This window comes from Accipiter gentilis, chromosome 18 (genome assembly GCF_929443795.1).
Source record: "Accipiter gentilis chromosome 18, bAccGen1.1, whole genome shotgun sequence".
Classification (NCBI taxonomy): Eukaryota; Metazoa; Chordata; class Aves; order Accipitriformes; family Accipitridae; genus Astur; species Astur gentilis.
This window is the reverse complement of record NC_064897.1, coordinates 26,351,807-26,379,087: the sequence shown is the minus strand read 5'-3', so window position 1 is coordinate 26,379,087 and position 27,281 is coordinate 26,351,807. Positions and strand designations below refer to the sequence as shown.

The 27,281-nt window shown below is 45.8% G+C and overlaps 1 protein-coding gene across 8 annotated transcripts in view; it reads left to right on the top strand.

Annotated features, from left to right (window-relative positions):
* Positions 1 to 27,281, top strand: part of RBFOX2 (RNA binding fox-1 homolog 2) — a 173,325-nt gene that overhangs the window by 12,462 nt on the left and 133,582 nt on the right. For all 8 annotated transcript variants that reach the window (XM_049821576.1, XM_049821581.1, XM_049821579.1 and 5 more), the window contains exon 2: positions 25,085 to 25,135. In XM_049821576.1, the coding sequence (XP_049677533.1) occupies positions 25,085 to 25,135 (51 nt within the window). The remainder of the gene's footprint in view (positions 1 to 25,084; positions 25,136 to 27,281) is intronic.

The following is a 27,281-nucleotide window of genomic DNA, read 5'->3' as shown; positions in this document are numbered from 1 at the left end:
GGGGAATAGATAGCGTTTCACTAGGTCTGGTTCATCCTGTGATAAAAATGTTCCTGTTTCTGTTGGGTTTTAGTATTTGTTGGTGTGGGAATTGCAGGCAAATTGGGGAGAGTGGTCCTGTCCCCTCAGAACAATGAACCCACTGGCTACAACGTGAACGTGGTGACTGTCTGCCCAAAGTAGTGTCTGTCCCTGACCATCCCTGGGAGGTGTAGCAGGGGATGGGTGGTTTTGACTCCTGTGTGCATTGAAATTTTCCAAGATGCCTGGTCTCAGCTATTGTGTCACTGTTGCTGGCAAGGCGTTTGCAAGCTCCTCTATGAACTCTGTAGTCTATGTTTGTCTCTAAAAATAAAATCGCTATGCTTGGGCTCTCTCATATCCATTGTAAGGTATTATGTGGGGTTGCTTCTCTTGGATTTGGTGATTGAAAAAGAGATGATGCAAATACTCTGGAAAAGGTGTAGTACAGTGGACAAACTGACCAGCCTTGATGGCACAGTAGTATCAAGCGTTTTATTTAGCTTGTGTGGTTTACTTGATCCTCAGGGTTAGTCTGAAATACAATTTTTATGTCCTTTTCCTGAGCAGTTTCTTATTCTAGGTCACCAATTTCTTGATCCCTGAACCCTTAATTGCAAATTGAGTTTGCAATTAAGATTCAGAGGTTTGTAGATCTGTCTGATTGGTTCTGGGATTAGCAATTTTTACTTTCATTTCCAGATTAGGATTTTAAAGACAGTCCCTAAATCTCTGGGCCCTTTGGGCATGAGTGAACATGTGGCATTGTTCCCCTTCCATGGGTGAATTCCTACCATTGTAAGGCTTTCTCTGCCTCTGACTTCCTAGACAGGATTTTGGTGATGAGTGCAGTCATGATAAGTAGTGAAGAACTTCTTAATAGGTCACTTCTCAACTGTAATTCCTAGGTATTTCTCTGTCTTGTATGGGTTTTCCTAGGGTGCTGGTTAGCTTCACTCTCTGAACAATCTGCTTAGGTACAGATGGTTACTGCATAGTGCTCATCATGGAGGCAACTATTTCCATGAAGTTGCTAGAAAAAATTACAATTAATTTTGTATGGGCTGTGTTCGAACAGACACACTGTGGAAGTGGGATTGCATTGAGAAGGAAGGACAGGACACCACTCATCTCCCGAAGGCTGCTCTGTTCCACTGGAGCCAGGGCAGGTGGAGGACTTTCACCTCCAGCTACTGTTAAATTAGCCCTGGGTTGGAGTTGCTGGAAGTTTGTCTTGTCAAGTGCTAATTCAGCATGTTATGCATGAAGCTAATTGGCAGGGTAGAAAAAATGATGTGCCTGTAGGAAACTTTCTTCTTACCTGGAAGAGCTTAAACAGTGAAAATATAAAATGTCCAGTAGGAAAATTCCTTCTTCCTTGCATGGTTAGCAGCGATAACCAAAAGCAAATTATACAATGCTGTGTTCAGAGCCCTCTGATAGTATTGTCATGGCTTCTGCTTCTGTTTACAGATTTCCCATGTAGCCGAATTAAATTAACAAGACTGGTCAATTCATTGCTGCTATATTTAACCTCCTGGGCAGCAATGAATCTGGCAAGGATGGAGCATCATTTTCACGTGCTGCTTGGACAGGGAGGATGTGCAGCAAAATGAAGTAGTGTTATTGCTTGGGGGAGAGGTTCACAGTCACAGCTCAGATGTCAGATGAAGGGAATAGAAAAGGTTCCCAGAAGTCCTTTTACTCCAGCACTTCCAGTGTGACTCGGTCACTCGAGTGAGTTGGGTAGCGTGAGGTTTTTTTATCATGTGCAGGCTAGCCAAAGACCAAGTATCCACAGAGTTTGTTCAAGGGAGATAGCATTACAGGAATCAAAACACATCTCTTGGTTCCTGTTCATAGATTTAATCCTTTGTTTTTAGCAGTTCAATATCCCTGTATTCTTTAGCCTAGCCTCCATTATCACGGATTTGAGCCCTTCTTAAATCCTAATGCATGTAATTGCATAGTGTTCATGTTAGGAAGAAAAGTGTGGTGCAAGGCAGTGCACAGAGGAATGAAACAATTTCACCAGGTCACCTGTGGAGGAGCAGAAATCTCAGAGCACTGGGTTCAGCAGGCCATCCTTCCTCCCTAATTTGAAGTAGGTGGCCTTCTTGCTTAATTGCTGCCCACTCCATCTAAGGATGGCCCTTGGAGAGTATTGGGAACACATGGTGAGCTTCACACTGCTACCATCCTGGGCTGCGTTGGCTTGCTGTGTTTTTAGAAGGTAAGCTCTGCAGCATTTTAACTACAGCACCTTTCCGTAGCACCAAAATTCACTTAAAATATGTATAGGGGTCTGCATCCTGTTGTTGTTAGAGATGTTGTGTGTTTTCTTTAGACTTGTGTAAAACATGTGGTATAGTGGTAAAGGTTGTACGGGTTTATCTCTTTTTTTTTTTTTTTTTAATGCCCTCTCCCTTGAGTCTTCATAGCTTGTGAGACTGGGATGATACTGTGTGCTTAGCCTTGCAGCTGATTTTGGAAAGCTGGGCTTCACCATGCCACGCTTGCTTTTCTTGTCTGTTTACTTCAAGTTTTTTTATGTGGAGTTTACAGATATTGGTGCAGTTTGCATAGCAGAAAGTGTCCCTTTGTAGCAACTGATGAGTGGTTGACAAACAGCTGATTAAGCCCAACCTTCAAAAGGCTTTTGAAAAAAAAAAATATTAAATTTATGCTTTGCAAATGTTGTATCAGTACTAGTGGGTTAAGCAGTGTTAGGCCACCTGGTGAAGGTTGGTCTGACTGATAAACACCCCTTTGCTCTGGGCCACCAAGGGCTTGGGTCCTTGGGGTATGTACAGTAGGCACAGCCCCTGTGTAGTGACTCCCGGTGTTGGGGTGCATGGTGTGACACCTTACCTCGAGGCTAAGCTGATCTGATGGTAAACAGCTGCTGAAAGAAGCAATGATTTCCCTCTGCTCTCCATTTGGCTCCGAGTTCTTTTTTTGTGATCTCATAGAAAATGAGTAATGCCAAAATGAAGGAGTTTATCACTAAATCCAGCCGACTCCGCTGTGGTGGATGTTGTGGCTGTCTGCCTGCTAGGTCGTGTTTAAAAAGAGGGGATGGCTTGTGCACCCACTGTTTGGGGAAGGCTGTGGAACTGTGCCTTTTGGATCCTGCCAGGTGTTGGAGTAGTTCATCTGTAATGCACAACTTCGCTGTCGGGGTGCAGCAACTCCATCTTCCACAGTAGTTTAAACTCATCTGCAGATTAGCCTGAGGTACCGCAGGCCTGACCTCTGTGCCGTGGTGCTGGGAGCAAGGGACATGGGGCACCAGCAGCTGCCCGGGGAGTTGGGGTGTCCTGGGGGGCTGTGGCATGCTGGAAGGATGCAGGTGCCAGGAGGGTCCTGCCTGTGGGTGCAGTGAGGAGGAGGGAGATGCTTGTAGCCGAGACCATGATAGGTAACCCCAGAAGTTGAGGGGCTAACGTAAAGCAGTATATCAGCAGGGTTTTTCTGTGTGCGCACGCAGCAATGATAGCAAAACTTTTCTCCTTAATACTGATCTTTGTTTGTTTTTTTTTTTTAAACCATCTTGTTTTTTAAACCAAAGTAACTGCATGTTGACCTTCTGGAGTTTGGGAGATGCTGGGAACGACCTGAGGGGAAACTCTGGTAGTGTTGTAGAAACAAAAACTGTTGAAGAAGCTGGGTTGCCTCTGCCATCCCTTCGAGAGGGATGATGGTGCCGACTGCTTGCTGTGCCTGTCTCTCTGGTGCCAAGAGTGGCAGTGCATACGTTGACGTGGCACACTGTACCCACAGTGCAGCTGCATGTCACTCCTGTCACCGGGGCAGCATCTGTAGCTCTTGCAAGGAGAGCCCTTCGCGTGTTTAGTACTGCCACGCTGCTGTCAACCTCTCTCATGCCCGTACTGCTTAGGAGCAAGCGGTTGTCCTCTCCTGCTTGCAGAGCAGGGGGATAAACGTTTGTTCGTCTGCGGTTTCTCTGATTAACCGTGTTTTCAACTCTGCCTTTGTAGCTGACGGCAGGCCCTCCTTCCCCTCGGCGCGCGTCCGCAACACGCTCATGTGCCGGCACGCGTGTGCTGCCCTTGAAAACAGACCAAACTTATTAAAATCATTGCTAGTTGCCATGGCAGCTGTTGTCGCTGTGGGCTAATAGGAAAGGCAATTACTGCTGCATGCTGGGGAGCGTATGGGGAGGGTGTGGGCAGCGGGGGACAGGCGACTGCATGCTGATGAGCTGTGTGACTGATAGATTGGCTGTCACAGTGAGCAAGCAGCAGAGGAGAGAAAGGCCGGAGATGCCCTGTAACGAGGTTTGGCCAAATATGCCGTATTTCCACCTCCTGGGCAGGCTCATTGAGAGATTCCCACCCTTCCTTTGATTGTCAAGGGGAGTCTCGGGGTTGAGATTCATGTTTGCAGCTGGGTGCAGTGCAGTGCTGCTCGGTGACTCTTCAGCTGGCCCAGGAACAGAAACAGGGAGCTGGAAGACTTCATACATGCTGAAGATACTCATCTGGCCCCTTTCCAGCTGTTTCCTCTCTGTAAATATTCCTCCTCGGCTCTTACTTTGCTGTTTCCTGTAGGTTGAAGGTCATGATGTAAAATAACTCCAATTTTCTTCGAGTGAGGAGCATCAGTTGTGAAAAGTGAGGTCACTTATATTTCAGGATGCTTTGCGGGTTCTTGTGTGCTGCTGTGCCAGTAGAAAGCCAAAAAGTTTTGCTTACAGACCTGTGTGTAGACGCCTGTGTCTCTGCAGGTGTCGTGTGGTCATATGGCAGATGCTGTGTTTTCTTGCTTTTCATAGCGAATTTAAAGCTGAAGGGAAATTGTATCCTTCGTCTTTTTTTCACTGAATTTGGGTAGCGTGTGCCCAGGCAGTGCCAGCACTATTTGTGCCCAATGCAAACATGAGAAAAACAGGGACATTTCATAGTGAGGAGCTTGTAGGAAATCAGTAAATTCCTTGAAAAACATGAGTTGAAGAATTAGGTGAGAGCTGCAAGTCTGCAGCTTCTAGAAAAACTCAGGGATACCAAAAACTGCTCTGTCAGTGTTTGACAGAGCCCTGCACCCCCAAATTGCAACCCTCCATCCCCTCCAATTTGTGCTGCTTTCCTTTTCCCTTGTGCTAGGAAATGGCCTGAGACCTCGCTGCACAGGAGCTCTTCCAGGTGGCCCTCCCTGGCCAGCAAGAAGCATGTCACACAAATTTCTTCTGGCTTCTGGAGTCCATCATGGTGTCAGGGAAGATAAAACGATGGTTGTAGTCCGCTTTGATGGGGCGATAGTCCCAGGAGTTACGGGGGAGGCTTGTGGTCCAGACAGAGCGAGAAGAATAAAACAATTCTCTTGGAGCAGTCAGAATTGGGACCTTGTCTGAATTTCTCTCCCTGTTTCGGTTGATCTCCCAGCAGCTGTTTCCAACTGCCCTCCGGATTGTGCCCCGTTGGGATAGCAGCGGTGACTCACTCAGCTGGGATGGTTTCCGCAGCATGGGAGAGCCCAGCTTCCCAGGGAGCCATGGCACCAGGAAGGGGAAGGGTTCTGGTGTGTTTGATCCGTCAGTAAAGATTATGCTGTGTCTGTTTAATTAGAGACTGCTGCTTTCTTTACCGGTGTACTAAATATAAATGGAGGAGCTGGTCTAATATACTCGAAGTTGCAAATGTCAGGAGTCAATAGCTTTATTTTCCTCTCGCCAAATCTGATTTGTTTTTAAGTACTGCCACTAAATCTAATGATGCAGTAACTCCTGTTTGTTAAAAGGAATGAGAGATTTAGACCGAGAGGGACTTCATACTCCTCTCCCCCCTCTCTCTCATCCCACGTCTCTTTATGCAGAAAGAGCTACTGGTTTGCAGGTGTTTGTACAGTACGATCTGAAGTGTCAAAAGGCTTGATCTAAATATGCTGTGTAGTAAGTTTGTATTCAGCTAAAATACAGTTGTTTTCTCTCTGCGCGGTTTTTTGGTGCAGATTTGTACATTCCAAACATTACCTTTGTGACAGCAGAGTGGCAAAAATTTAAAAATACAAAAAATACAGTGAAGCTAAAGAAGCTGCTGCTGGAGCCCAGGCTTGTGAGGATTAACTTGGGGCTTCATGTTCGGTTTGGGATTCTTTGTCTGCTGAACTACAGTCTAAGTCCTGGCAGGCCCTAGGGAGGTCTGTAATGGGACAGACATCTGTGCTTAAAATGCCTTGCCCTGTCCGTCTGTCTGTGCAGGAAAAGGAGTAGGTAGCAAATGAGATTTCCACCCTCACCCCTCCCTGGTGCTCCTACTGAGCACAGTGGACCTGATCTACATCCATCTGCTTTGCCTCGTACAGTGCCGTTGCACCACGCTGTTTGCTTGAGCTTTTCCACGCGCTGTAGTGCGATGCGCGGGAAGTACAGCTCGCTGGGACGGTGCTGGCGCTGCCGCCGTGTGAAGTGCTTGGCCCTGAATCAGTCGGCTGAAAAGTCCTTGAGCAGAAACGATGGGGAGAACTCCTCATGGTGAAGACTGACTCGGTGTTGTTATCTGCCGCCCACTATGCAGTGAGGCTCCGCATCTTGCCGTCGGCTGCTGTTAACTGCTGTTTGTTCATGCCCTGGCCGATTCGGTGTGCTTTTGTTCTGGCCGGTGGGATAACGTGGGGTACCTGGTCTTGGGGCAAAGCTGGCTGCTGGGCTGGAGGAGGAGGGAGCACGCTCATTATGTGCTGGAGGCATTTTTGCCATGTTGCAGCACATGCTGGGGAAGGCATGCCTTAAAAATGGGAGCGCACAGAACAGCGGGTTGATCTGCCAGGTCTCTTCTGGCCTCGAGACTCGAGGTCTGGCAGAACGGTTTCAGCATTAGGTGTGTTTTTGTGGAAAGGGGAAGAAAGAAATCTGGAGATACTTTTTGCCCTTCTTGAGGTTTTCCTGTTCCTAGTGGTGGCAAGAAGATACTGTGTTTCTGGAGTGTGTTGAGTTGTAATCGGTGTCTGTTCTCAGTCTGGGTAGAGGAGATGGAGACTCTCCCCAGTGTTTCTGCGTGCTCCTGGTCATCAGTGGATGTTACTGACCAGCACGGAGGATTTTTTCCGAAAGCGGTTTCCTCTGCTGCATGATGCAATGTTGAGTCAGTAACCCTGTTGCTTTGAAGGTTAATATTTTTCATATCCCCAACACTTCTTTATTGTCTTCCCTTATCCCTCTTTTTTTCCCCTCCAGCTTTTCCTATTTTTGATAGACTAATCTAACGGTAGCCTTTCCTAGGGCAGAGCTGTGGCTGCGAGAGATTAGCCTCCATCCTCTTCTGCTTTAAGCTTCGGGAGCCGAGCTGATGGAGAGAGAGCACATGACCCTCCCGGTGGCTTTTCCTTCCCAGCGGGACACAGGGAGCTGTGTGCGAAGGGAACAAGCGGTGCTGTGTAGCGCGTCGGTGCTCCGCTCCCGCTGGTGGCAAGGGCAGGCAGGGCTCGCCAGCTCCTGCCAGCGTGGCACGGTTCGGTGAGCTGGCAGCTTTCCCCGGCAGTACTGCGGGGCTTGCCCACCCGTGTGCTGCTCAACACACCGGCTTCCCTTTTCGACCCCAAACGTAAGCGCACGGGGCGGCCGAAGAGCGATGCAAGCTGGCTTCGTCTTTCCTCGATGTGGTGTAAGCGAGCGGAGTGCCTGAATTATTCACTCCTCCTCGGCCTGCTGTTCCTATTGAATTCCCCGTGTGTCGGGGCACCCTGCCAGAACCCGGTGACGAATTCATTGCTGCGCCTGGCCCGGGGTCACCCCGCGCCGTGTGTGTTCGGGGGAGCGGGGCCGGAGGAGGGGGGGGGTGGCCGCTTGTGCTAGGCTCACCCTGGAGTTTTGTAGCCGCAGGTCGGTGGGACTGGGTTGCCCTGCGGTCTTTCCGTCCGTGGTGTAGGTGGGTGCTGGCCCTTTCGCTACTCGAAGGGTTGTTGGCATGTTTGCCTGTGTTTATATCTGTCTCTGCCTTGCAGCCGTCCTGAAGTCTGCCCGGGCTCCTGGGTCCTAATCTTTTCCTACCATCTCTCCGTATGCGGTATCTGGTATTGTATCGTGTCTGTATTTCATCTTTGTGGCGTGGATTTCTCTGCAAACCGCGTCCTTATTTTTCACACACAATTTGAGGTTTTCTTCTTTCCCGCATCCCAGGTTTTCAGGGGTGGTTGTGCTAAAAAGCAATCATATTTCGCGTTTTCTGAGGGGAAATGTTTCCTTTATTGTTCTAATGGAAACCATTTCCCATTTGCCTATGATGTTAGTCTTACTAACATCAATCTCTACTGTTCACATTATCACAACTCATAAAAGCTGCCAGAGGCACGTTTTATACTTTTGGAGGAGATTATCACTTCTCTGCAAGAACTTCTTGGGGTATGTTTGGTACCATCTTCATTGTGCTGATCCTCTGCTTTGTTTCTCTATACTTTCTTTTTTTAAGCAATTACAGCAGGTGGCTGGTCCCTGGGGAAGCTTCCTTTGACCAGAGTGCTCTCTGGTCCCAGTTGATGGGGTCGGATGGAGTTTCAGGTCCTCCTCCTGGCTGCACAGAGGAGTGTTTTTTCACCTCTAATTGGATCATGTAAATCAGCCCTTTCTTTGTCTCGTCCTCTTTGTCCAGAATCTCCTTCTGGTGATTTAGATGAATAAATCAGCCTTGATGTTGGATTGAATTTTTGTTTAGTAGTTATGTTGGTACTTAAGAATTAGTGTATCTGACAAGCAAAATAGGGGTAATAATCAGAATTATGACCACTAATTTCCTTCAAAACATGATTTCTGTAGTAGAGGTGATATGTAAATGACTGAGTACAAAGTGGCAGGGGCTGGCACTTTTTTTTTTTTAGAAATCCTGTGCTCTTTACAGCCCTCTGGGATTTTAGTGTTTGATAAAGTACTAAGGGATCCCTAGGGTCTGACAGATGCTGGAGAAAACAGAGCTCCCTTCTAGAGAGAAACCCAGTCCTTTCACGGCAGTGCAAATACTGGGTGCTGGAGGGGTGCACCTTTCTGCTGGCCAGTGGAAAGCTTTTCCTGCTGAACGTCATCCCCTCGGCCAAAGGCAAAGTCTTTCAGAGTCGCTGCTCGTCTCCTTCGCCTCAGTTTGCAGTGTGTGGCTGTGATGGGCAACCTGGGGGGAAGGATGTGCTGTCCTTCTCTTCCCCCCTTTGACTCTGATGCCTGTATCAGCGGAGTATGCCGTTACTTCTGAAGTGATGGCTGCAATATTGGTTGCTGTGGCTTCTCTGCAGCAAGCAGCAGAGGGGACTTGAAGTGATTCAATGGAGGGAAGAAAAACAAACTGCAGGAAAGCCTAGGTCATTGCATGTGTCCATGAACATTGACTGGTTATTGAATCAAAAAGGCTAGAAGGAAGGGAACAGGGTGAAGTCACCTGTTTTGTCCTCCATACAGGCAGGAATGGAGAGAGGTATAGTATTCCCTGTCAACAGAGGGTAGGGAAATGTATGAAACAAGCTTCCTCCTATTGCTTTTAAAGTTGGATGAGTGAAAGGGAGACAACAAGTTGCAAAGGTGTGAAGTCTGCAATGGTGTTCATGCAACAACTGGGAGAAAGTCTGGGGCTGCATTCCCCCATTAGCACATAGGGCTTGCAAATGTTTTTGCTGTGGGCAAAAGCATTCAGCCCTTCCAGAAGTAAATACAAAAGCTGATGGACTGGGACTCATGAATGACAAGGCCTACATGTAGTCAGTTGAGAAGCTAAGCCTTATTGTAATACGTGGCTTCTAGGATGTAGGAGAGAGCTAGAACTGCCATTGCCAGAGTTTGGGGCCATATGCTTTTATGTTATCTTTGTGTAGTAGAGATTTTAAATTTTGGAGCTTCTCATTTATAGCCCTTTTGGCTTTAGTAATGGCAGCAGGAGAAAGGGAATACTTGTTCTTCTTCCTTCCCTCTTTTTTTCTTCCCCCAGGGGATTTTTGACTGTTTCCAGAAGGGAGCAGATTTCCAGCTCTTTCCCTCATCCTCCTGATCTGATTGAAGAGCAGTAGGGGAGAGAAGCAATCTCATTCAATCTGTGATTTGCATGTGTTCAGCCCTTCTGTCCTGAATCTCTACAGTGCCTTTCTTTGCGGCTGATAACAGCTTTCCCATGCAGCAGCAGCATCTGTGTGAAATTCCAGCATCTTTTAATTTTTTTTTTTTCTGCTGCTGCTTTAAAGCTGCAAGTAATCCTCCAGGCACCAGCACTATCTTTCAATAGACTCTGAGTGATGCAATGCTGTCTTCATATGGGATGGGATTTGGGAGGTTCGTTTTTTCACCCAGGAGGATTACAAGCTTCATTTTGACACAAACATTTATACACTGCAGGTGGTAATGTTGGTGCCTCAAGACTTGATTTTTGGCAGTAGGAAGTTGCACTGCAAATCCAGCAACTTTCCTAGGCCTTTCTTCCTTTCTGAGACAGTTTTAGTGCTGCAAAATGCCCACTGGTGTTGGCTGTGGCCTAGAAAGTTTAGGGGTCTGTTATGTTTCAGTTTTGGTCAAGTTCATACATAGATATGTGTAATAAATATGCACAAATGTATATTTTATATACACACCATGTTATCTTCTGCAGTCATAGTTTGGGTGCTTTCTTGTAAGGCATTAAGCAATGTGCCTAATATAATGAGATGATGTTTGTTGTTTCCTATCCTCTTTAGGAAGAGCAATATATGCTCCTTCAAGATTAGTTTTTGAAGCCTTCTGTTCACTTTTTTAATGTAAAAGAAAGGTTTAGGGGTTTGTTGTTGTTGTTGTTGTTTGTGGTTTTTGGGTTTTTTTGGGGGGGAGAGGATTTGAAGTAAGCATGTGCCTACCACTCCTGGAAAGTGATGAAGTTTGCAATGCTCCTTGGCTTCAAGAGTAGTGTGTTTTGCAGTATGACCTGTGTAAATGTTCACCCTGAGATCTGCTTAGCCATTTGTATGGAGAACTGCAGTGGTTCAAGGCATGAAATTGTCAGCTCCAGTTTCTGTGTGATTTGGAGTTTCCTAAAAGCTGATGTCTTGTGCTGTCATTGTCACCATGCTGTAGTCCAGCTGAGAGGTAATGAAAGCATTAATCATTGAAGCCAGGTCATATTCTAAGGTGGGGTAGAGTCTCTCAGCTCTTGAATGCGTGCAGATCTTCTTGTTGAAGGCTGTAGCATCAGGCTGAGAAGCAGGAACATTTCTAAAATATCAATAGCACTGATGTCAGAGGATGCGTACTTTTAGAATGCTTAATAGGTGACATCTTCTACGTGCCTCATCCTACCATCAACATCCTCCCCAGAATCAGTGTCAGCCAATACTTCTGCAGCTGGTCTTGCCAAATCTTTGGCATCTCTTTGTGACAGTGGTATATGGGCCTGTAGCAAAGTGCAGTGCTTTTTGTCTGAAAGTCATGGAGGTCACAGATCCAAAGCACTGAAAACAGAAGTGGCCTGTGTGTGTTTTTGCAGATTTAGTGGGGAAAAAAAGTTAGCATCTGTTTTTATAGGTCCTCCCCAGTTACTGATCTGAAAACTAGCTACTAAGTGTGGGTAAATTTATTCGATAAAAATGCCTTTTCCCTCCTGGATTCTCACAACTCTGTAAATAATTAACAGACAAAGCTTGACAGCTTCGTTTTGGATACCCATGGCTACTATCTGCAGAGCATCCCTTTGCTCATGCAAGCTCACTTAAGCAGCTCCAGTCTTTGGTAGAGCAGCAGCAGACTTGAGTTGCTCCCTGCTTCCGAAAGGTGAAGAAAGGAGAAAAGAATGAGCAAACATCACGCATATCTGGTTAGGCCATACAGTAGTGGAGACATTTTGGCATGAGGAAGGGAAGCCGTGAAATATGATCAGAAATAAGACTTTCTTCTGCTGCCTCAGATGACTGCTTGATGTTTCTTTTGATCAATTCTTCAAGGGAGTAAAAACTCTGAATCTTAAAGCAGTGTTACAGATGCCTGTGTAAAAGGCTCTGAAATGCATGGAGGTCAAGGATTGGTAGTTTCCAAGAAGGAGACTTGTCAGCAAAGCTCACATTGTTGCAGTTTCATCACTGGTTTAAGCTGATCTAAAACTATGCTTTCCTTGAAAGACGAGCCCTGCCTTCTCCCTGATGCCAACCATGTGGTCCTACACCCTCCCGTGTACAGGTGTTAGAGATTACGTGGCCTGTAGTGACCACCTTTGTTCATGAAGTTAATCCTTCTCCTTTTTGAGGGATTAGTTTTCAGGAGGATCAGCAAGCTGATCTGACTTGCCGTGTTCTTCTGTGATCCCTACTGTGCATGCAAGAGATGAGGTAGGGTTGCAGATTTGGGAGCAGGAATGGAAAAATCAGGGTGATTCACTTTGTTGGTAGTGTGATTTTTTTGAGGTTGACTTAATCTGACTGTAGAAACCATGCTCTTGGAAGGTTTTTTATCACTTTGTAGCTCAAGGGAGTTGAGTTTTAATCTCTTTATACTTGGGCGGAGCAGTTGTTACTAAGTGTGCAGAAGGAAGGAGCAAGTAGAACTGAATTTATAGAGCTGCAACTGTCTAGAGCTTTGAATAAAATGTTGGCTGTATTTACAAAGAAACCTTGAGAGGGGAAAAAAAAAAGGCAAGTGGTTCTTTGGCATGGTTTGAAGCTTTGACTGGCCCTCTCGTCTGCTGTTTGCCACAGTGCTCCAGTTCAGGGGTTTGCTATACTGCCAGTTTCTCTGTACCTAATTTAAGATGTTTATGCATTCAGTGGGAGGGTGGCTCCCTTTTTTGTTTCCTTCATATGAATGTGCCGCATAGGAAGATACAGGATACTGTAATTTCAGGAGCTGAGTGTTTTTAGATCTCTTCTGTTCTGCATTTCATCTGTTGTAGGCTCAGGGAGGGAAATGTAACTTCTTAATGCAAAGAAGTCTCCAGGGATTGCACACAGAAGAGGTTTTCAGACTAAATTGTGACGGAAACAAGCATTAGGTGAATGTGCTGTGACAATCCCTTCCCGTATGTGCACACTTACAAACCAAGTGGTAGTTTCAATCGCATTTAAAAGTTGGGAGAATTGTAGTGCTATTGCCTTCCTAAAAGCTTCGTGAAAAATGGCGATGGTGTGGGGGCAGGCAGAGATGCACAGGCAAGTGCCCCACGGAGGGCAAGGTGGTCAGGACTTGTGGATTACGCGTTCCATATGGAGCAGGTGGATGGATCGGTTTGGCCATGCCATGGTGTGTGCTGCCTTCTGCCCGGCAGGGCCATGGCAGGGGACACGGCGAGGGGGGCTGTGGTTATAGCTGCGGGAGGCTGGGACGGGAAGCAGCCGGGGGGGGCAGAGGGTACAAATCTGCAAGGAACTAGTTTCGGTTAGTTCCACTGCTGGTAGAGTGGCTTTTTTATTACATTGTCTTGCAGGCGGGGAAGGGAGGGGGCTTTGATGCTTTTGTGTGGTGCTGGCAGGATTGTGCAATCTGGGGGTTTTGAGACCTCCTGGGAGGGTTGTGGGTCATTTTCCAGTGGCTTTAGACTATCTCTAAAGACAATAGGGTGGAACTGAGGCTCTGTAAGGAGGTTGTGTGCTGTTTCTGAGGACTTCCTGGGCTTTAACTAAACCTAAAGCTGGTAAAAAGAGAGAAATGCATTGCAGGCTTGCGGGATGCTGCAGGCAAGAACTGTGTCTATCTCCTGCCTGTTCAGCAGACCCAGGCCTTGCAGCCTTCGAGGTGCCCGGGGTGCAGCAGCCTGGTGCTTTAATGCTGCAGTCACCGCAAAGATCTCTGGCACCTGTCTTGAGCTTTCACAGGTCTGATTTGTTCATATGACCTCTTGCTGTTTAATTGCAATCTTATTTTTGTGGTTGATGGCCATATTTAAACACGGGATGTACAATAGTATAAGAATATCCAATGCCTGAGACTGCTGGCAGTCTCTTACTTCATTTTTCCATTAATACATAAAGTTCTTGGCCCTTCTGCGTAGAATGCAGGCAGCAGCAGCAGCAGCTTTTCCCTTATAAGCAAGGCTAGCACTCCCATCTGGGCCAAACTGGAGAATTCAGACCACTTACAGATACCTCGCTGGATAATTTTGCTCTCCACAGTAACACAATCCTTCTTAGAAACGCCTTCAGAGTGACTTGCCTTGCTTCTGTGTGCAATGAAATGGAAACAGTAACTTACTGTAAATGCCTGTTTTGTCCCTATAGCTGGGTTGGGTGGTGTTTTGTTTTGAATCTTCCTCTCTTTGCAGAGCACTCTCCTGACTTTTTGGATGCAGCCTTCCAAATGAAGGGCAGGTCTTTCTTCCTTTCTCTTAAAATTTTGAAACAAAGCACGTACTGAAACTCCTCTCAAAACTGTTCCTTAGAGGAGGTGTCCCTCCTTTGGGAGGGAAGGAGATTCTTTGATTAGTCCTTGCTTGCTCCCTGTTTTAACCCTTTTCTAGCTGTGTCCATTGCCTGCACAGGGATGCTTCATTCCTCCTGCGTAAGTTATTTGGCTAGGTTGGGGCATCTGCTATAGCCTGCCATACTGGACAGTTTGTCTAGGGTGGGTATTTCTGGTGGCTTAGGCAGGATTTCTCTCTTTTTATATACTCAGTCGAGAGGTGCGACCACAGCTACCATGCTGGCATCTTGGGGCAGTCATGTTTAGCAATAGTTAGCTTTGCAGCAGCAGTGAGGAGGTTTGTATAACAGAAGTGGATTCCAAGGAGTCTTTGGTTAATGGCTGAGAAAACCTGTTATTTTAAGGCTTTTAAAAATTTTTTTGAATTGCACTCCGGTTATAGAGGGCCTTGGCATGTGGCCACATCCTATCCAGACTGTCTGTGGCCTGTAAAGAGATGGCACTCAGTTGCAGGGTGAAAGTAAGGAAAATAGCAAAGGGGTGTTTTCTGTAGTGGAATGGCATTGTGTTATATAGCAGGAATCGCTCGTGTTACTTTTCATATGTAATTGCTTAATTGGGATGTGGAAAGGTTAGCTTTGATTTTGTTTTGATATGTTTCTACATTTTTTATAGGCAAGCGTGTAGCACTTGGCTGCCTAATTAGAAGAAAAACCCTGAAAAATACTGATGTGTGGGGGAGAGGTGAATAAAGGTAAAGGCAAGGAGGGAAGAATAAAAGTCCTGCAGGCTTTACGTCATTGTGGAGATAGCAACCCTTGCAAGGGGAGTACCTCTCTAATAAACTGTTATATGGGGATTTATTCTGGTAAAATTCAACAGTCATGACCTCTGCTTTTCCCTTTTAAAATACTGATGAATGGCATTTCGGAGACAGACACCCTCTTTGTCTCCAGAACATGTACTGAGGCACTAATGGGCTGTCCCAGTCCTTACTGGAAGGAGCCCTTTGGGAGTTGGAAATGGCTGGATCAGTCTCTGTCACCCTTTTGATTCTTCGTACCTCCGAGGCAGCAGGGGAGCATCACCACAATTATGTGCTTTGCATCGTGCTCTTTCCGTCCTCTTAAGAACAGAATTAAATCTCTTGCGTGTGTCTGGAATACTCATCTCTGCTGGAGTGGGTTCACTCACATCCATGTGCTAATTTATGGCACAGAAATGAGAGCTTCCAAGGGGCCAAAATTCAGGATAAGCCCTCAACACGCATGGCTCCCATTTGGTGATATTCTAGCTGTGGAACGGCTTGCTGTGTTTTCCCTGTGTTTGTCTTACGAGGTGCGATTAGTGCCCTGGATGCTCTTTCACGAGGGCCGCTTCTGCAGCAGTGTGCTGCCCAGGAGATGGAGGGTTTGGCCTTTCTCTGTCCCTTGTGATGCCACTTTGGGATGCTCCTCGTGAGCAGAGGGAGCTGCCACGCTGTGCAAGTTGCCCTCGCAGCACTCGAGGGGGTTTGTTCCCCTTTATAGATGCCCTTTTGTTCCCTGCTGTTGCAGGGAGAGGAGCTTTCCAGGAGGGGGATGAAGAGGCCAGGCTTAATGGTCTTAAGAGTGGATTTTTTTTTTTTTTTTTTTTTTTTACTTTTGGGATGGAAGGCCTGGGAGTTGTTTCTCTCTAACTGTTTCCAGATGGTGCTGCTGGAACACAAAGATTTCTAGTGTGTTTGGGATGGCGGCAGCCGAGACCCCCCAGCCCCCCTGGCGCTTCCTGTGCAGCTCCACAATCCTGCAGGCTTAATCAGAAACAGCCCTGGCTGCCGAGGCGCTCCTGAAGCCTGCTTTTTCTTCACCCTGTGCCCCAAGCCCTGGGCTTTCTCCCTCCTCTGGGCTTTTTAACCCCTTGCCATTACAGCTCTGGCCCGTCAGCCTGCCCGCCTTGCTTCCCTCCTTTCTCGGGCTGGCTGTGGGCACTTGGAGTGCCCTGGAGATGAAACTGTATTTGGCTAGACTGCTCAAAGAAATTATGTCTTTGGGAATGGGAAGCTGGTTTGTAATGCAAACCTGGGAAAATAATTTCTGTAACTATCTAGGGCAGCTTATGCAATCAGGCCAGCATGTCCAGGGCACAGAAAATTTCTCTTGCACCTATTTGCCTGCAGCACTTGGTATACAGCATGATTTCGTCTGAGTCATGTGCTGTTGTGCCTCTATCTTTTTCGTGTCAATTTTCCCAAATCCAAGGCAGGTTTAATTTTATATCACAGCCTCTTCACACCCAACCAACAAATTAGTTTCAGCCTTCTCTTCTGCAGGTAATGTAACAACTATAATTTTATTCTGGGAAGTAGGAGTACTCTTCTTTCCTTTTTAGCCTTTGAGCAACAGCCTCTGAATATCTGTAAAATCAGCCAAGAAGCTTGTGATCAACTGACTTCCCTTCTGGATCTGAGGTCTATCATCTCCCTCATCCTGTTCTCTCCCATATTCTCCATCCTGTTTTCTGAGAAAGCAGAAGCAATGAAGCTGTCTACTAAGGCAAAAACTCTGTAGTCCTCTTCATCCTGCGAAAGCTTGTAGCTGTCGTGTTTGAGCAAGCTGGATTTTCATGCCGTGAGCGTGTTGCCCTGTAATGAGTGGCTTAGCATGAATTATGTGTGAAATGCTTCTTCAGCCCCATGTAAAAATTATGGCATCCAAAGGTGCCCCCAGTGCTGGATTTTAAAGCCTTGTTATGAGCCCTGTCCTGTTCCTGTTGAGTAAGAATGGAAGTGAAGATGAGCTGCCATTTTAAAATGCTTCTGCCTAGTAAAAAAGCAGGGAAATCAATATTCTGTGCTATTGACTTCTCTGCATGCAGAGTGTCCTTGTATTTGCTGGATCATAGACGTCATGCTGTGCACAGTATTCCCAGGGGCTTTAACTCGCACTGGATCTATTGTTGCCAACGTAGGTCATGGACCAGCAGAGACAGGCTGTATTTCCTTTATGCCTGGAGCAGTATGAGGATGCTGCCATATGTAGTCCAAAAAAAAGTGTGTATTTTGCACATTTAAATTACACTGAATTAATGAAACCTCATCTCTTTGAGAAGCTCAAAACACCCCTTGGCTGATCTGGAAAATGAAAAACCCAGTTGGTGGAAAGCTGCTTCTGACCTCCAGAAAGCTACTGCCATTATTTTAAAAACAAAGGGGAAAAAAACCCACAAACTCAGGGAAGAATCTGCATTGTTATAAAGAATCTCTGTAAAATACTTCAATTTTAGCTCTTCCATTTTAGCTGTGGAAGTGCTTTCTGTGTATGAAAGTCCCCCTTATCTTTGCAAAATTAGACATCTGTATTGTAACTTCATACGGACACTGTCAGCTTAAAACCTGAGTGTGCATTTGTAAACTTGTTGTATACTGAATTTTTTTAAACAGACCTGAAAGTTTAAATACCATTTTCCTACATGATTTGGTCAGATGTGTATTTGTGTGTATTCTGTTCTGCGGCTTGTGCTATACCAGCCAGTTACTGTAGTATAGATGGGGGTTTCGCAGAACAGAAGCGCCAGGAGGTTGGAGTTAAGAAAATATGCATTTCAAATACAGAAAATTGCACCGATGTGTTTGGGCGTTGGACAGGGACGCAGCCTCCCCCCAAGTCGCCCTGTTCTGTCTTGCTGCCCACCTCGTGGGCTTGCCCAGCTAATTGCTCCAAACTATTCAAACTCTGGTCGGGGCAGAAGGCTATTTTTATTAATCTGACATCACCTTCCTTTCTCGTCTTTACTGTGTCACTGGGCTTCCTGCCCGGGGAGCCTCTGGCCAGCCTGGCCTCCCTCCGGCTGGGGCCCTGCCCGTTAACGAAGGCCGAGAGGGGCCTGCAGGCCCCGCGGCGGGTTACGGCCTGCCGGGGGCTGCGGGGTGCCGTGTCCCCGCTGCAGAGGTGGGTGTCCGGCTTTGGAGAGCCCTGGGCTTGCAAAACCCTGAGGCCGGTGCAGGGGACCCCCTTCTGCTGGGGTCCGGAGCGGGTGAGAGGCCGGAGGTGGGGAACGCCACCAGCCATCCCCACCGGGGGATCCGGAGTCCTGGGAGATGGCGAGGGCCTGGCACGGGAGCTCTCCCCATCCCACGCGTCCAATGTCCTGCTGAAAACACGATATTTTTAGGAGAAGGGGAAACCTGGAGCGGAGTGCGTGGGGGGCCAGGCCGGAGGCCACCGTCGCTGTGGCAACGGGGCCAGAATTCCAGGAAGGAAGAGGGGCCGGATGGGCCTCCATCCCAGCTTCCGTCCCGGAGCGGGGAGCCCGTGGGCGCTTCACTGCTCCCGCGGGGGCGGCCGCCGGCATTGGGCCTCCTGCGGCCGGAGCTCTGCGCTGGCGGCGGTACTTGTGGTTTTTCTGTCCCTCAAGAAGTGGCCTCGGTAATTTGGGCGGGCGTGGGAAGCCAGGGCCGTGTTAGCTGGCGTGCGTCTTCCCAGTCGTCAAGGGCAGCGATGTGCAGCGTAATTGGTGTGGTGGCATTTATCGAAATCTTGGGCTTTTCATCCCCAAATACACTTAAAAAAAAAAAAAAAAAAAAAAGCATGGGTAAGGAGTAAAATTTAAGTCCTGCTACTTGCACCCAGAAAATCATGCAGGTCGTTGATGTCAGGACACTAGCAAGGAAGCAAATAAATGGAAGTCCTTTGCTAGATGACGTCTGTGCGTCTGGAAACTGGCCAAAGCCGGAGAGCAAGTTTAATTGAAAGTGAAGACAGCTGAAGGGAAGCGTCCCACGCTATAGATGCAGTTATTGGAACTGCAGAGTGATTAGCAAGAGCTATATATCAAATTAGGGTAAGTATCAAGGGAGAAGGGTGACATTAAGTTCCATTTAAAAACTACTTTAGTTCAGTTTTTCATTAATAATCGGTAATTCAGCCTTAGATGCTGCTTTTCCCATTAATTTTATCCACAGACATTTTGGGGTAGGGAGATGGCACACACAATTGAGAAAGCAGACTGAATGCATCAGATGCACTTGGACAAAGAAATGGATATTTCCTTTTTGTCTATATGCAATAATTTGTGCAAGTAAGGGTCTAATGAAGAATTACCTATTTTCTTGGTAGCTGATAAGAAGGTCAAGGCATTTACAGTTTTACTAATGCTCTGCCACAGTAAAGCACTAAAAAGCCTTTTTCGAGACACCACCCCCCCTCCCCCCCCCCCCCAGCACAGAGTTTCTGTCTTTCCTGCTATGCAAGATGTTTCACCATCTTTTTTGCTTTACAACTGGGTTGTGGTGAACAGCGCTGGGATTTCTGCCTGGCTCGTGAGCTTTACTTTTTTGCAACTTTCACTTTCAGATCAATAGCTTACTTGGCAGTGTTTTCAGCTTTTTTTTTGGGTAAACATCTTACTCTCTGTGTCCTAGAAAAGTGGCTTCTGTTTTTCTAGCACAAGTGTCTGATAAATGTGTAGCTTGTGCTATCTCCCCACTTCAAAATCCCGTTTTGCTTTAGAGAGGAACAAGTAATTTCTTGTTGCCTGTATTTCGTTGCTCTGTGTAGTCCAGGGGTTTCTGGCTTTCCGGAGCTGGGGCTCTCCCGTGCCACTTCAGTCCGAGCCACCAGGCTGCTGCGCTGCCGGTAACTCTCGGGGGCAACTGAAGCAGAGGCAGATGAGCTGTTCTCGTGTTGTTTTTACTGCTGTTGCTCAGAACCCAGGAGGCGGTTGTGAAACTTGAAAGATTTGCGTTAACTTCACTCCACTTTTCCCAGTGTTGTCAGGAAAGCAGGCATGCCGCAGATCCAGGGAAGAGATTGCTTGGTCATGTTTCTGAGGTTATCTTTGCAACTGAAAGGACTTGACGCTTCAGATTGAAGCTTTGATTTAGCAGGAATTGATTCTCCGGCAGGGGAAATACGGATGAACTCACTAAGCTAAGAGTTCCTACTGGCAGAGTTTTAATCTAGAGGTTTTAGGTTTAGTTTGGCTGTCAAGAAACCACTGCTAACCAGGCCTCACTAATTGTTGCGTCTGGCAAAATGGCGAGTCCATAATGTAAAGTTAATTTGTTCTGGGGTCAAGTTAGGTCAAAGAGAATTATTGCCTCTTTAAGCTAAAATTTAGTTTTATTTTTAAGAAAAGGGTAAGAGGATTTTAAGACTTTCCATTATGTGTTACAGCTGTAACACTTCCTCCAGAGGACTGACTCTACTCCAGTCCTCTATGGCCTTTCATAAATTAATAGCACCTGCAGAGCTGATCACTTCTTACTGGTGTCCTGGTTTATTGACAACTTCTCCTGTTTTCAAGATGTGTCCAATTCAGCAACTTTTTCAAATTTACCAGGTTGAGAGGTGGCAAAACCCCCGACAACCCCAAAGCCTGGCTGTTCTGCTAGTGCAGGAGTATCTATCTCCTTTGCTTTTCAGTCATCTGCAAATGGCTGTACTGTGTTTACCTTGTGACCTGAGGTGGTACCTGCGGCTTGCAGTTTGCGGCAGACCTTACTATTGCAAATGCCAGTGGAAAAGAATGTGTATTAGTAAGGCTGAGAAATTAAAGAAGGGGAAAATTTGAAGTAAAGGGGGGGTTGGGTTAAAGGCTTAGTGGGTTTGACTGAGTTTCAGGACTTTAGTCTTGTTAAATCCAGTTGGCCGGCACAGAGGCTATTACTGGGGTACAACCACAATGCTCACACATCCTACAGAAGCGTGGAAGCCCATGCGCGAGATTGTCAATACGGTTTGAATAAAATCACAGAATGTGTTGCAGAAAGCTGATGTGCTCTATTAGCTTCTAGGTTTTTCTTCTCCCCACCCCAAAGCAAATCGCAAGTACCTGAGAAACGCCTTTCAGTGGTAAACAAAGTAATGAAACATCCCAGTGTCAGTTTGATTTGATTTTGCAGGCTAGCACTGCCCAACTCAATTTCTTTACGAATGTCTGGTTGCATGTTGGTATCAAAAGAAAAATGTAATTGGCAGGAGGGAGCAGCAAGAGAGACGGAGTTATCTGGGGATTCCCTCTCCCACCAGGCTGCTGCTAGGAGGCAGGGTCTGTCTGTGTTTGTGGGCAGGGTATTTATCTGTGTCAAACCTTCCCTCTCTCTCTTTTTGCTTCCACTTTGTGAGATTAGTTTTGTGCATGTGCAGGCAGAGGAGGAGATTGAACTCTATCGCCAGCCTCTGCTGCCTTAGATCGCCTGCTAACTAATGGGGTTTTCTGTCTGGAAGTTGCTGGACTGTCCTGTTCCAGTTGCAGGAGTTTAACGCTTTCACTTCTTGCTCTGTTTAGTTTTCAACAAAAGCAAACTCCATATGGAATAATCATGCAGCAGGCCCCGGATTCACTATTAGTGACCTGTAAAATTGGCAGCACTGGAGATTATTGGCGGGAGATGGTTTCCCTAGGCGCTTCCTGCCTTCTCTGGGAGAGTTAAGTTCAATTAGAGCAATGATACGCACAGCGGGGATTTTCCAAAGAGTTCACTACTTGGTGGTAGCATTGCTGTATGAAAGCAGAGATATCTTTGGCCTTTTTGTGACCTGAATGCTCCAGCTGCTACCCTCTTTCTAACCTCTACTTTCTCCAAACTTTCACTTTCCTAATGTAACCTTCTTTCACCTCTTCTTTTACCTTCTGATGCAACCATATCCCTCAAACATTTTTAGTCTATGATTTGTGGGGTTTGTCTTCCAAAAAACAAAGTGGAGATTGCTGGCTGTGGTTTTGTTTTTTTTTGGTTTTTTTTTTCTTTTTTTTTCTTCCACTCAATATTTCATGTTTCTTTCTGACCTCTTATGTACTGTGGACTGCCCTTGATCTGTGTAATTGTCTTTCCCTTCCTTTTCACATTTTTATGATTTGCTTCTATTTAAGAAACCATTCTGTGTCTAGAGGTGGTTTCTGGGCATCCAGGTCCTTTGACTTCAGGAAAACCCCACAAAGTTCGGTTTTGTCTCTTTTCGGCCACAGCCTTGTGATAGTCCCTTTTGTTAGTCCCTGTTGTGAAGAATGTCATCCTCAAAATAATGATTTCTTTTTCCTTTCTTCTTTATAACTTCTGGTTGCGTTCACTGCCCATATCTTTAGTATCTGTAGGGGCAACTTTTCCATTTATCCCTTGTTCTCTGTGTGGAAATCTTTCTAGTTTCCAAGGTCTTAAGAGAGTCTGGAACATAAGCATGTTTGAGGTACTGACCTTGCAGGTGTGTGTACAAGTACTGTTAAAAGCATACCTGGAATGGTCTTTCAAGAGAAGACCATTATTTCCTGATACAAGGTGGACATTTGTGGCACTTGTATCTAAGTTTAACCTCAGCCAGCAACTAAGCACCATGCAGCCACTTGCTCACTTTCCCTCCTCCCCCCAGTGGGACGAGGGAGAGAATTGGAGGGAAAAAACAAGTAAAACTCATGGGTTGAGATAAAGACAGTTTAATAGAACAGAAAGGAAGAAAATGATGACAATAATAATAAAATGATAATAATAAAAGAAGTGGAACATGCATTGTGCATCACTTGGTTTGTAATTGCTCACCACTTGCCGACTGATGCTCAGGTAGTTCCTGAGCAGTGATTCCCCCCACCCCGGCCAACTCCCCCCAGTTTATATACTGGACATGATATCACATGGTATGGAATACCTCTTTGGCCAGTTTGAGTCAGCTGCCCTGTGTCCCTCCCAACTCCTTGTACCCCTCCAGCCTTCTTGCTGGCTGGGCATGAGAAGCTGAAAAATCCTTGGCTTAGTCTAAATACTACTTAGCAACAACTGAAAACATCGGTGTGTTATCAACGTTGTTCTGATACTACATCCAAAACATAACACTATACCAGCTACTAGAAAGAAAATTAACTCTATCCCAGCTGAAACCAGGATAGTTCGTAAACTATAGTGTAGGAGAAACAATCACAGTACTTTCTTATAATGTGTACTTATACTGGCGGACAAAAGTACTAGCTGTGTGTTTTCATTGTGGTGTTGCTTGGTTTTTAATTAAGTTCACAGTTAAAACCCAAAAGCTTTGGGTGGTGCTGTAGCTGTCAGTTTGCACTTGCTTCTTCTAACTTCTGTGTCTTTCCTTCTGTTTCTGTATTATTTGTGGAGTTTTGTGCTTTACCTGCTTGCTGGCTATTAGTATTTGAGAAGAATGTACTCGCAGGGTCATAAACGTAATTAATTACAGTTAATCCCCAAAAAACTGGCTGACAGAAGTTTTGTTGTCCTTGAAGCTCTCGTACTGTGCCTTCTATGGTAGCTTTAGTGCGAGAGCCTTAGGAGAGGCCGGGTGTTTCCTGGCAAGTTTCCATGGAGAATCCCTTGGGCAGGTTTAAGGTAAAGAGGAAGAGGGGGAGGACAAATACAGAGTTAAAATAGGATTGCCAGTCCCTGTATTGAAATATTAGCACCTTCCTTTTTAGCAGAAGTTGTGTTAAAGTGTTCTTGTGTAAACTGTGAAATTGTGCCAGCAACCAAATGCTCTGTGTAGGGCAGAAGACCTCTCTCTGGTAGGAGCTGGCCTGTTTAACCCAAATACCACAGCACAGAATCCAAAACATCTCAACAAAATCTCTTCGTGACAGCGATCATACATCTCTGTCAGCTTCATGCCCAGAATATCTTTGCTTTTGACAATTTGGGATTGTTTTGCTGTGTTTTGTCAGGGTCTTCCCCTTGGGCCTCTCTCTCCCCACCCTTCCCCAAGAGCTGCTGGAGAAAGTGCAGGGCTCGCTTCTGAGTTCCTCCTCGCAAGTCATAAAAAGAGATAGGAACAGACTTAAAAACTGATTGTGGAGGGTGGCTGCCTCCTTTCCTGCTGCTAGCATTCTGCTGGGAGTTGCTCATGAATGCACGGGGGTACCAGGGTGCAATTGATATAGGCTTTCTCTAGTTTAGTTTATCCTCCACCCAGAGAGAAAGATGCACGCATGGGGCGTGTGTGTGTGCCCTCTCCCCGTTTCGAATAGGAGGTGTTGGAGGGAGAGTAACAGAAAATAAATTAAGAAAAAGAAATAAAACATTTCAGAAGTGTCGTGAAGTATGTTACATTAATCCCCACTGTGCTGCTAAAATAAAGACGAGTCTGGGAATTTCATGGAGAAATTCCAAAAGTGTTGGAGGTTCATATATTCCTGTGGAGCAGGGTGACGGGGCTGCCAATAACACAAAACATGTAGGCTTAGAGCCCCTTCTGGGGTGAAGGAAGAAAAAAATCCAAGAGGATTGATTTCCTGTCGGGAGTGTGTGAGGTATTGCTTAGGCTTGCTGGGGTGTTTGAAGTTACACTGACTGCCTTTTAAGTTCATGTTAAACTATTAGTATAGTTTTGAAAAGGAGAAAATTGACACTTTAATGGCTAATGTTTAGGGAAACATTTCTTCAAGAGTGGGCAAGGTGGGCAGTAGCTTCTGTAATTTTATGGTCTCTTTTGTTCAGTTTTCATGATGGTAAATGAAGTTTGCATATAAAAATTCTTTGGAAAATTACAAGAATTACGCACAACTGAAATTACAGAGGGTAAGGTAGGGTTAGTTTACGCTTATTTTATGGCTTTGATTTCTTTTTTTTTTTTCTTCTGCACAATTTGGCATATGCAGTTGAAAATGAATTTTAAGCATAGTGGCTTACAGGGAAAATAGTAAGTTAGCAGAATACTTTAATCTTAGCTCATTCTTCCCCCATTTCATGCAGGTTCTTGTTTTTGGCTGAGTTAAGGCAGACGTATAATTCCTTGGGTTTTATTCCCTGCAACCACTACACTCATTCTTTGTTTTCTTGTCTTGCAGAACGAGCCTCTGACTTCAGGTTATCATGGATACCCAGCAAGAGACAATCAAGTAAGAGCCTGATTGCAGTAAATGTGTGTGCACGTGTCTCTATACACTTATGGATGTTTTGTCCGACAGCTTCCTGGCTGTCTTGTTATGGAGTGGAAATTGTTTTGTTCTGTTGTGGAATGCTTGTGGAGATACATGTGGTAAATTGAATGTTTTTTATGGCCTCCAGCTGTATGTGGCAATGTGCCTGGTAAGGGGTTAAACATGATCCACATTACCAACGGCTCAGGAAATTCTTTATTCTTAAAAACATCGTAACTTAAAATCCCTGTCCTAAACTCCGACTATATCTCCTCAGTGTTAATGAATGTAGATGTTTGGTGCCAGTGCATGCTTGGCCCTGTTTTATGCTTATTGCTGTAATTCTAGCATCTGGGGAGCAAAAACAACACCGAGTTTTTCTGAGAGTCCGCTTTGCTCTTGGAGTAGGGAATGATGTGTCCTGTTGGGTTGTTTCTAGTATTTGTGAAGTTGCCTTGCCTTCCTTTTGAGTCCTGCCAGGCCCCTGCCCCTTCCTCTTATTCAGGATATTCTCCTCCTACAGCAGTAAAAATTACACTGTTCAGTGCATTGCATCTGTAAGCATTCTCTTGCCTCCTAGCAGAAGACAGAGAAATCCCAGTTGATGAATTTGCACGACGGAAGGAGGAGATGCTTTGGAACAAATGAAATTTAATGGGTTGTAAGATACAACCGTCACACATTAAATCTCCCTTAGAATGAAGTTTTTTTCAGTGTTCTGCAGTGCTACTGCAGAGCAGAGTATGATCCAGTGTAGCAGGAAATTAATATGCACCGAAAATCAATAATGCAGCACATTTCAGTAATGAGCAAATAACAAAACCAGAATCAAATTCTTTAATACTCTCAGGTACCGCTATATAAAGAAAGTGATTTTCATCGTATCTTGATGAGGCCTGGGTATATGTAGCAACAGCTTAAGGGGAGATGTTTTTATGAAGGAAGCGCAGCATAGTGCAGCCTCAGCAATTGAAGAGCTCGAATCTTTGGTGCTTGTAACGTGTGTATGAATTTCCATATAGGAGGAAATTATTCAGAATGTCTACTGGGATATATTAAACTGTTAACTAGCACAAATAAATATTACACGCTGGGATGCTGTGAGAATTGTGTTCCTACTCTATCCAGGCTGAGTAAGGTACGATAGCTTGAGAGGCAGAGCCAGTCCCAGATCCTTAAAGCAGTTCATAACTGGTTTCAGCTTTTCCATTCTGGTGGCACCCTCTGCCCCCTGTTTTGCGCTTCACGGTACGTACCCATTTAGGGGTGTTTCTGGGTGTCTTCAGGTATTTCATTTTGGTGGCTACCACTATGTCCTGCTCCACAAGTTTCCTCTTTCTCATCCCTTAACAACTCTTCTGATTTGAAAGTCCAGAACTGCTGTTGCTGGCAGTTCACCAGATCAGCGGAGATGGGCACGGGGAGCTGTACAGCAGCCGGGGTGTGAAATGAGAATTACAGCCTGCGCAGCCCCGGAGGGCTCTGTATGGGTGAGCACAGAAAGTAATGTGTATTAGCAAGTATGCATATGTGTTTCAGATGGCAGATAGCTTTGTGGAAATATTTTAGTGGACAAACAGCTTCAGTTAACTCTGGTGTTTTCATTTTAGTAAATACTTGTAAAAATCTTTTTTGGCTGCGGGTTTTTTTTTTTTTTCTGGTCTTGGTAACATCTTGATCTGTGGTGTTTGTCCTTCTGTCTTTTGGTCCTGAAGCAGCTTAAATTCAGGTCTGGTTTTCACTAATGAGGTTTCAAGGCTTTTAGCTAATCTGATTGGGAGCCTCTAGCATGACAGCAGCAGAGAAAGAAGTCTACTGTTGCCACAGACTGGGGCTGGTGTGGGAGAGACAGCAATGTCTGATCCATCACCTGCCTTTCTGTGCTGGGGAAGGAGGAAGGAAGTGGTGTGGGAGCATGTGTAGTGATCCTGACCCTGTAACAAAGTAATTTAGAGGTGCAGGAGCAATTGTGTCAGATTTCCTCAGATTAGGAGCTGGATTTGAGCTAGTGAGCATAAGTCTCTGTATCTTTCTCTTTCCCATTGCAGTTCTTGATTGTAAATACTTGTACTGTGCTTTTTACCACAATGTTTTCCTTAGCAGAAGTAGCAAAGCAGAGCTTTAT